The sequence below is a fragment of the Perna viridis genome, chromosome 2 (assembly GCF_037379345.1).
Source record: "Perna viridis isolate PV_CMFRI_1.1 ecotype Kerala chromosome 2, ASM3737934v1, whole genome shotgun sequence".
In the NCBI taxonomy this organism is placed as follows: Eukaryota; Metazoa; Mollusca; class Bivalvia; order Mytilida; family Mytilidae; genus Perna; species Perna viridis.
Genome location: NC_142446.1, coordinates 46,748,199 through 46,759,166, shown reverse-complemented (window position 1 = coordinate 46,759,166; position 10,968 = coordinate 46,748,199). Strand labels below are relative to the sequence as shown.

General features: G+C 31.0%; 2 protein-coding genes across 6 annotated transcripts; one reads left to right on the top strand and one right to left on the bottom strand.

Moving 5' to 3' along the window:
* Positions 1–126: 126 nt before the first annotated feature.
* On the bottom strand, positions 127–8,089 carry LOC148625391 (cx9C motif-containing protein 4-like). 3 transcript variants are annotated; one of them, XM_088568896.1, is made up of 3 exons: positions 7,973–8,089; positions 1,664–1,780; positions 127–1,197 (listed from the first exon to the last, which is right to left on the bottom strand). In XM_088568896.1, exons 2-3 carry the CDS (start codon positions 1,719–1,721, stop codon positions 1,064–1,066), a joined length of 192 nt encoding a protein of 63 aa, XP_088425022.1. In that variant the 5' UTR covers positions 1,722–1,780; positions 7,973–8,089; the 3' UTR covers positions 127–1,063. The 3 variants fall into 3 exon arrangements, with proteins under 3 accessions (XP_088425022.1, XP_088425020.1, XP_088425021.1); XM_088568894.1 differs by lacking the exon at positions 7,973–8,089 and adding an exon at positions 6,699–6,841; XM_088568895.1 differs by lacking the exon at positions 7,973–8,089 and adding an exon at positions 6,451–6,558.
* On the top strand, positions 5,317–10,654 carry LOC148625390 (uncharacterized). Of its 3 annotated transcripts, none has more exons than XM_088568892.1 (3): positions 5,317–5,434; positions 7,472–7,876; positions 10,136–10,654. In XM_088568892.1, the coding sequence occupies exons 2-3, from the start codon at positions 7,567–7,569 to the stop codon at positions 10,513–10,515; spliced, it is 690 nt and encodes a 229-aa protein (XP_088425018.1). In that variant the 5' UTR covers positions 5,317–5,434; positions 7,472–7,566; the 3' UTR covers positions 10,516–10,654. The 3 variants fall into 3 exon arrangements, with proteins under 3 accessions (XP_088425018.1, XP_088425019.1, XP_088425017.1); XM_088568893.1 differs by lacking the exon at positions 5,317–5,434 and adding an exon at positions 7,096–7,114; XM_088568891.1 differs by lacking the exon at positions 5,317–5,434 and having other exon boundaries at positions 7,266–7,876.
* Positions 10,655–10,968: the final 314 nt, after the last annotated feature.

The window sequence follows — 10,968 nt, the reverse complement described above, 5'->3', positions numbered from 1 at the left end:
CTTTTGTACTTCAGCTGTCTCATTTAATCATAGGGTGGGGATTCCCCCATCCCCCAGAAAATTGTGAAATCTTAAAAAAAAAAATGGTAGTATAATTTTTATATTCACTTGTGTAAATAATAGGAAATTAAATAACACCTTGGATCTGCTAATGCATGATAATTGTATTAATGTTTTATTTATTTATTTATTTTTTTAGAAATCCAAATTTCTCAAAAGAAAACTTTGAATGTAGAAGTTCTTTGTTAAATTGTAAGAACACTTGTCAAGCATGGGGTCAGTTATTTTCAGGAATCGCTATTGTCTGCATATCTGTCTGTCCTCATTTCTTACAACTGCACCTCTTAAATCCTTACCAGGTTTTGATGAAATTAATAGAAATGTAAGACATAATATTGAAATGTGTACGAAGGGAGATAATTACTTGTTTTATATGAATCATCATATCTCTCCAAACATCTTTCAGTCACAACTCAACCACAGAATTATATATTAAGGTTATGCATCATATGAAGAAATGCACAAAGAAACATAATTAGTGTTGAATGTAAAGGACAGTAATCTAATGTGTATGTTTACATCTTAAAAGTAGAGCTCCTCTATAACTAGTCAGTGGAATTTAATGAAATATTAGATGATTAGATATTCGGTAACGAAAGATGATAATTGTGAGATGTATGAGGAAATAATCCAACTAAAGTTATTGATGTTGTATTCTCTATTTTGTACGTAGTATTGTGACCATTTGTGAACTTCCTGCAGTATTTTCAATCAGTAAATCAAATGCCAATAATATTAAAAGAGATGGTAAGAAGAATGTTTTTGTTCAAGCTTTTCAAGGTGGGGAGAGGGGGGTGATGCAATTCCAGTAGATTTTCATATTTAATAAAGTTAAATGAAGCACGGACAAAGAAAACGAAAAACCTTAATTTAAGAATAGAGGAATTTATTGAATAACAAATAAACATAAAAATTAGAGAATGACAGACTTGGCTCTCATTACTGCTCAACATAAGTGATGTCACACAATCTGTTGTAAAAGGACTTAAGTCAATAGTTGATATCAATCTGGGGATTTCTGCCAGTGTTTCTTGAAGCCAGAACAACACACTGAAGATTCAGGGTTTCTAAGTTTTTTGCAACACTTTATTAGATTCTCAACCACATCTTTGCATAATTCATAGTTATACTTGTTTTCTGTAAAAATAGAACTTATTAAAAAAACATTACTAAAAGTTGAAACAAGGTTATACACAAGCTGGTTGATAAAAAGAGAAGTGAACACTTGATTTATTATTCTACATATGAACTACTTGATTCAAGGACGTAAAACGGGAGTTACACTGAGTGAAAGTGGACAGCTTGCTTACAACTTTATGTTTGTGTTCTCTTGTGGAGGTAGAACCTAAGGTAGGGAACATAACTCTTGAAATCAGTGACATTATGAATCATATTCAATTTCATCGAGGCCTATCGAACTTTTATTTGAAATAGAATGAAAAAAATCAATGTTACTTTGATGCTTAAATAAATTTGGTGTAAAATATTTTACATAAACGTTCCAATGATTTAAAAGAGTTATGGTCCTTACCCTAGGTCTACCTCATTAAGATATCTCAGTTTTAAAAAATAAAGTTATTAAACCCATGCTTATCGTACTGACCTTGCAAACAGTACTGAATGTCGCAAGCCTGTTTCTGACAAGGATCTGGCTTTGGCATATTAGTCAGAAACTGACTTTAAAAACTTCAAGCTTTCAGAAAACATACACAAGATAAACCTGAAAATAAAATAAAAACACTGAAATAGTCAACAGGCTAAGCCATAAGTGTTACGCCTTATAGTTCGTAAAACACAAGCACTAGGCGAGAGTTTTTAAATGAAGTGCATTCTATAGTTTTTGTGGCCGAATTTTCTATGCCAAGGGTCTCAAGATCAACAATCTGAAAATCAAGACACTCAATTCGCGCCTAGGTGTCAATCACCAACTCGGAACCACTTATAGCAGATAATCATTCATCACATTGCAATTGAAGACGCAGAAGTATCAGGTTCTAGAATAATTTGGAAATGCTAAACAGACAGTCCAATAAAAGACCCGATATTTAATATTGCCAGACAATAAACATGGTCCAAATTATCATGAAATGCGTATTACAGAAGCTTGTTCCCACTATCAAATATACATATTTGATAGTGGGAGCAAACCCCAGTGCTTGAATTTAGTACGCAGAGGCTAGATTTTCTCATTTAAACTATTAAAGCAAAATATATTGTTATTTAAAGTATCATTCTATTCCAGGTCTTCTTATTTATTTATAGGAAGCTCTGGACTTTGTACTGAATAAAGGTCTTAGTATCGTATTAATTTTCCAATAGACTTCTATAGTGAAGTGCATATTTTTAGGATTTTTTTTTTAAATATGTAAATTGATTCAATAAAACTTTCACTTATGTAGCATTTCTAAGGACATGTGAAAAAATAATTTCCCGCAAAGAAAATAGGGTGAGTCCACGAAGATCGGGCAGAAAAGTAGCCTTGAACTATAAATAGCCATTTTCCCTACTTTCACTTTCGTTTTGCACTCACCAAACCAACCTTTTCAGTGGAACATTTTTATGTTATTATGTTAGATTTCCTTTTAAAAAAAGTTCTTCATCTTACAGTGTGATGTTTGCTCTATTTTATTAGTCATTGTTCATATCTTTTGACAAAACATTAGTTTGTAGAGAGGCAAAAAGAAAATGCACTATATTTTTATAGCATTCATGTTTTGCGTACACCCGCTCAGGGATATGCAATACGATACTGGTACCTAAAGCCGTCTGTAAAATGTCTGAATAAGGCTATTCAATACCTATACAATAGTTTCTCTCCGATGTGGCAGTTGCATATAGTCTAGAATTTTTATTTCCAATTACTCATAGAAAGTTAAAATTACATCAGTACGGAGCTCTGAAAGAGATATGCAATGGGAAATGTAATTGTGCGCACAAAATGCAACAGTTTATTATAAATCGACACAAACAAACAACAAGATGTGCACACATTATATTTTTGTGAACAAAAAACATTTGGTCTATCTAAAATTTTTCCTCTCAACTTATTTAAGTGTGGTTTCCCTAAAACCAGGCAGGGAGCGATTCATAGACTTGCTACAAGTCTCTCTGTAATATATATTTTATTTGATTAAATATCATTACCATCAAATATTCATTCACTATCCAACTGCTGTACAAAGAGACTTGTATAATTTGTAGAGCCTGCGACCATATTCTGGTCACTTATATATAAATAGACCACTTAATCTTGTCACTGTTCTTCCACAGTTCACTCATAAAATTAATTGCTTCTGATAGTTAGGAATGCAGACTTGGTTACACAATGTATGATTGTTTTATCAACCAGATTAGAGTGAATAGGATTTTCCTTTCCATGGGAATGTTGCAATTTTACCAATGTTTTGTTATATGAGTCTGTTAATAATTTAATTGTTTCTTCAAGTTTTTGAACATTTCTGAGGCACTTTCTACATAAAATATCAGTATGTAAATCTTGGCAAATAGAAATATCCAAGTGCCTTTCAATAAGATGACAAAATTCTGTTTTTGTACTACCATTAAATAACTTTCTTCTATACTCTCTTTTTACAACTTTATCACCACATAATACACATACTAATTGTTTTGTTGTTGGTGTATAGTCAATATAAAGACATTTCTTTTCAGGTGTTAAAGAAACATCTGAATCCACAAGCACAAAATATATACTAATTGTTACAAAGCTCAGGAATGTTAGAATAACATGGTCATTATCACCCTTATCATATAACTATCAGTGATGTTTGGGTTTTAAGTACACTTTTATTACCAAAGGTGACAGATTCAATGAAATTTTATTGCTAAACTTTCTGGGCTTAATTATGGACACTGCAGATTATACAAGTATCTCTGTACAGCAGTTGGATAGTGAATGAATATTTGATAGTAATGATATTTAATCAATAAAATATATATTACAGAGAGACTTGTAGCAAGTCTAGGGGATTCATCATATCAAAATAATCAAGGAAACTGTTCATATACAACAATCTTTCCTATGTTCATTTCCTTGGATGTGCTATATATCCTGAAATATTTTTGACTACTTACGGCGTTAAAACTATGAAGGGAAATTTTCCCGTACTTGTCTATAGTAAAATGTAACCAATTTTTTAGTGGTAATATTTCCAGTGGGTAACTTTCAAATATATAGTTCTTGGTAGAGATTCCTCATACTTTGTAAAAAATAATTCCAAATCATCTTCCAAAGATGTTTTCAAATTGCTGAAATTTTTTATCGACAGCACATTTGTCCAGTGTGGTGGACGCGTTTTTCAACAAACGGCCGGCATTCTAATGGAAAAAATTGGGCTCCTCTACTTGCTGACCTACTCCTTCATTCTTATGAGGCTGACTTTATAGCTGATATGATCCGAAAGAAAGAACATCGTTTAGTTAGATCTTTTAATCTCAGTTTCCGCTATATAGATGACGTATTATCGTTAAACAATTCTAGTTTCGGAGATTTGATTCAAAAGAACTCGAGATAAAAGATACAACAGACACTCTGAAGTCAGTCTCATATCTTGATCTACACTTAGAAATCGATGGAAAAGGAAAACTATTGACCAAACTTTACTACAAAAGTGATGACTTTTTTTTCAGAATTGTCAACTTTCCTTTCATCTGTGGTAACATCCCTTCAGCACCTGCGTATGGAGTTTTCATATCACAACTCATGCGTATCAATCTGCACCATGAAAACTGATTTGTTCAACGTGATTTTCCTTTTAACTTTCCTCTACCCGGACGACTTTTTATGAGCAACTCGGCGGGTGTTTCTAGAAAAGCAGAGGACGCTTACTCTACCGGTGCACCTGGTCCATGTTCCCAGTTTTTAGTGGGGTCCGGGTTGCTCATTTACTTTTGTTACTTTGGATGTATTATTTTAGTTGCTTTATCTTCTTTGTTGTATTTGTCTGTTTTCTAAGTCTGGTCTTTGTCCCTGGATTACATTCTTTTGATTTCCGCTAGAATCTTGGTTCCCTTGATTACTATTTCATTTGCACATTTATTTTATTTTCGAATACAGTTCCTATATGAGACCCAATGGAGGATATCCAATAAAAAATATTTAGGATTAAGAAATACATGAATCACTAATCATAAGGGTCCGCCTGGTTTTAAGGCAGAGCTGCACTTCATTAACTATGGAATAAAAATAAAAATCACATGTTAGAGAACTGATGTAGGTCCTTAAATGAGCATACTTTGTAGAACATTTTCATTACACGATGGCTTGGTATTAGTGTGTTAGTTATGAAACCATGTCAACTTTTAAATAAAGAGTAGAACTTATACAAGGTTAGGAACATCAAGCTAGTCTCATTCTGTAAGTATTTCTGTTGTTAGAAATGTTTTATCTGTTTCGAAAAATGTATAATTACTGTCCTAAGTACGATGTTTCGTATGTTTTTATATCTAACTAATGGTTAATTATTTTGGGCTGACAAACAAAATATGACTAATTTAGCATTTGCAGTTTCTACATATTGTTTTCAATGCTCTTTCTATCTCTATTATTTAAACTGTCTGACAACTTTACATTCTGTCAATACATTCATATATTCAAGATGTAGGGTCACCGACATGCAATGTATTAAACGTACACGTACACGTACACGCAGTGTATTAAACGTCATTTTATAATCACATTATTTTGAATCGTCAAACTCAAAATTTAGGGTCACCGACATATTTAAACTTTATCTTTATCACCTTGTATTAAATCTTCAAAACGGATAGTTTGGCCTGACACCTTTTAATAACTTATGTAAGTCATTTTTTTAGAGTCTCGAAGGGTCGCGAAAAAATTGATCAATACTAACTTTAACAGTTGATTTTATTTACAGATGACAGCGAGTCGCATATTCCTCAGATTAAGAATATAAAAATATGCGAGACACCAACTTAGCGGAAAAGTGTATAAAATATTGAAAGGGTGGTAAAAATGGCTATTGATTTACACTTTCTATATTCAAGGGATATAAGTATAAGTGAAAACACAGAGATTTCTATTGATTTATAGTGAAAATCAAAATTATTGTCCTAAAAAATCTTGCGAAATAAAATGCATAGAAATAAACGTAGATTGTCCTTAATTTCGCCGCAGATCGCGTGTATTCATTTTTGCGAAAAATAATAAAACCAGTGCTAGTCCCAAAAATATATATACAAAAAAAAGTTTATTACATGCAGGTTAAAATATTCTGGATAGGATCCAGAATTTTTTAAAGATGGAGTTCTAGACATAAAAAACAGGAATGAAATCAACAAATTTTCCAAAAACGGTTTGTTTTAATTACTCGAATATCCTCAGAATCAGCAACTAAAACATCTTCTAAATACCCGTCTCCTCTTATTGACACTCGTAAACAATTTACTATATGTCGTACTGTATAAGTAATACTTTACGTGAATGTACCGGTACACTAACAGAACTTTATTTAGTCCGTTTTCTATTTATATCGTAAATGTAAATTTTTGGTATTCAGTTAATGTTTGTCAGTCGAAGTAACTAAATCAAATGGCACTGAATGGCAATGAAAAATAAACTGGAGTCGTCTCTCAAGTCATAATATAAATCATCCACTCACCTGCTAGTTTTCTGATAACTAAATACCTAGTGACAAAAAGCAAGGTCAAAATTTCAGTTCTTTTAAATAAGACGTGAAACGTTCCTGGTCTAGACATAACATTTTTTCCGGAAAATTAGCTTTCGTAGTCCTGCTAATATAATTAATAAGGTCATGGCTTTTTTTTTAATTTTTAACCATACTGTATTACTTATTATTTAAAACCTGGGACAAATTTATATTGCCATTTTCATACACATTCCCTTGCGATCACTTGAATAGCCAGGCCGGTGTATTCAAATTTGATTATTCTGGGATTATTTTAGAACAAAATGACAAATCATAGTTCTGTCCCTTTCTAAAAATCTTTTCAGGATGCAAAACTTTGTAAAAACGTTGACCCCACAGGAGTTTCCGCATTCTGCATGTCAGCTGATGTATTATTATTTGAAGACCTTTTTTTAACAATGTTTACTGAATAATAATTTTCTTTTATAAACAAATTATATTGGGTAATAGTTGTATGATTACCCTGCCATTTTATAATGTAAACTATATCCTCAAAACACCTGTTCATTGTATATTTTGTCAGATTTAACGAGGTTGTCCAATGTTTAAAAATGCTACTTCTAGAAACCAGTTTTCTGACGAAATATTCCTTTGTTAATAAATCGGCTATCATCGAAATAATAGAAGGAAAAGAGTTTAATGTAAAAAAGCAATCATGTGTCTTCGTAATATTTTCTGTTTTCTGTTCATTACAATCTTTAATCCTGTGTTTATGCTTACATCAGGAAAAGAAGACATCAATTCATTGACACGATGTTCCAAATTTGATTTTGAAGAAAAACTGTTGGAAAAATTAGTGCGCCTTGAGAATAAAATAGATATGTTCCAAATAAAAATGAATACGTTTGAGGACGAAATAAAAAACGCAATAGCAAAAACAAAGAAGATTACAAAAAGTTCAAAGGAGAGTCTTTTGGCAGTACAAAGTAGGATAACCAACTCGTTTCAAAGCGAACTGGAACGTTTTAAAGATTCTTCGCAGAATTTGATGGAAAGTTTTAAAGGACAAATACAGTCTGTAGAGTCTACGGTGCTCAGAAACGAAGAGAGCTTAAACCAATCGTATGACAGGATAATAGCAACAGCCAATTCATCAGTTAAGGAATTAATTGACAGAAGCTTCCAAAAAGGTAAGCAAATATCTTAGCTTTTAGCTTAGGGAGAAACCAATTGATTTTTTGGGAGACTAGGATAAAATTTTCTATCTTGCTTATTTATTAGCTCACCTGTGAGTAATCCCTTTTGGGATTCGTCGTCGTTGTTTACAATTTTCAAAAATCTCCTCCTTTCAAAAATATCCTCTCTACTGGATAAATTAGAACCCAACTTCGTGTGAATGTTCCCTAGAGCATTATACACAGAATTAGACATGGCCGCCATTACTAAAAATAGAACATAGGGGTCAAACTAAAGTATTTCGCATATATCTCCAAAAGCATTATCAAAATTCTGACTTGGTAAAAGTATTCAACATGATGAGATGTATCTGTGGTCAGTTGTTCATAAAATCTGTGGAGCCATGTTGGAGTTGTTAACCTTTTGCTATTTTTTAATGTTATTACGTTCAAAAATTTTCTCCTCAAAAACTACTGAACAGAATTGATTTGATTGTTTTTATGCATGAGCGTACAGTATTTTTGTCCAAGAAAAAACACGACCGCTTTTACAAAAAATAGAATGTTGCAGTGCAGGCTCTTTAGAGCCGACAGTTTGGAGACAATGTAGGTCCTGGCTGCCTTATTTCAATGCACCTAATATTTAATTGAATATATACCAAAATGTTAGGACTTTGATAAATCCTGCTTTATTTGTTTTCCTTATGGGCCGTCCTGCGTATTTATTTCTTAAAAATTTCTATCTTTAATACCTTTTCGTTTCAAATTTGATCCTAGCTCCCATTAAAATCAATAGATAGTTCCCTCACCAGGATGGACCTGGTCTAGGTTTGGCTATAGTCGCCACACAAGGTGTCCGTCTTCATAAACCTGAATATACTCATCAGATTAACAGCTACTTCAAATTTTACCAACGTCATCCTTAATATATTTGTTTTCAATGTTAATATCGATTATACCGATTGGGCAACAAATACTTAGCAAGCCGTTTTCATATCAATTCCGTATAATATATCAGATATCTTATATAATATTTAAATATTTTTATATAAGATATCTCAATTAATATATCAGATATCTCAAATAATATACGAGATATCTTACATTAAAATATCATATAAGACATCTGATATACTGCATGATATAATATCTAAAATATGAAATACGGCTTGCCAAATATCTGATATATTACATAAAATATCTGATACAGAATATTTATGTATCATGTAAGATATTATATATCTAATATTATACAACTGGTATCTCATATAATACATAAGATATCTCAAATATTATATCATATATTAATTTTTTATACAAGATAGATAATATATTATACCAGATATCTTATTAACAATAAAAGATATCTTTAATAATCTTTAAAAAAAATATACATATTTTGTATAAGGTATCTTATATATTACATAAGATTCTTAAAATGTGGAATAAATATAGAAATGGCTTGTGTTGTTCAATTAGATATCTTATATATTTTGTTTGAGATATCATAAATATAAAATATAAAAATGGTTGCAAAATATCTGATAAATTATATAAGGTATCTTATATAGTATATGGGATATTTTACAAATTATATAAGATATCTTATATTTTACATTAGATATCTCACATAGTTTATAAGATATCTCAAATATTATACAAGATATTGCATATATCAAATATTATATCTTATACTGTTTTTTTACACAAGATATCTCATATATTGTATAAGATATCTTTAATAAATTTAAAAAGGAGATATCTCATATTTTGTATACAAGATGTATAAAATATGGAATAAAAATGAAAAAAAGCTTGCCATATTTAATAAGATATCTTATATAATATATTAGATATCTCATACAGTGTACAAGATATCCCAAATATGTTAGATATCATATGTATTAAATATATCTTATATAAGATATCTTTGATTAACTTTAAAAAGAAATATTTCATGTTTTGTACAAGATATCTGAAATATTATATGATATTTCAAAAATATGGAATAAATATGAAAACGGCTTGCAATACATACATGCCTGTTTATGATTCAAACCCTTTAGAGCCTCTAGTTAACTTTAACATATTGTTGATATAAAAAGAATACAAACCATGATGAATTATATTTCCTACAGTGCATTTAAAATCATGGGAGTGAACAAAATATGCCATGTATAGCACCAAAGTAAATTTTTACTGCAATTACTTTTTCTGTAGATAGTACATAGTTCTTCGTCTGCACACCTTTTTCATACATATTTTATTTTTCAGTTGCCCTTACAGGATGTGTTTCAACATTCAAATTATGGATTTCTGGATTTGCCATCAAGTTTGATGATGTCAGATCGTCAGTGGGTGTTCAGAATTTAACGGAATTCAAAGAAAATGGAATCTTTCCTATCAAAACTGATGGTCTTTACATCATAGATGTTCAAATCTCATCAAAAACACAGAATGGTGAGGTTGGAATTTACATTAATGAAAATCACATGACAAGTATCTATATTGGGTATAACAAAGATTGGGAGACTGGAAGTGGCTCTATAGCAGTCCAACTGAAAGTTGGTGATCAGGTGTCCATAAAAACCATCCAAAACAATTTGATGATATATAATCTTCAGAGATCATGTCTTACTATTGTAAAGGTCTAAAAAAAAATTAGGCCTTTGTAGACAGCAAGCAAATTGTTAATCAAATATGGCTGTTAGCTTTATTGCCCAAGCATGGGATTATTTCATTCATGAATATTCTATACAGTACACAGTGTATATGCACTGATGAAGACATTCAGATTTAGTTTGTTCTGCCCACCTTTTCAAATTTTAATGAGTATTTATTGTAAGTTTTTTTTTTAGATGTACATCATAAAAAGTGAATTGGCATGATTAAGTAGCAATGTGAAAGTAACCATAAACATAACATTAAGATGGAAACCATCTATAAGGAACCTGCAGTAGCCTAGATAAAGTGATTATAATCATTTTGGAGGATAAAATATATACAGAAAATTGAAGCTGATATACCCTCATGCAAATTACCAAATGCTTACACCAAAAGACAATTTATTTACAGCTGGAACACAAACCTGTATTGCAAATCCTTAA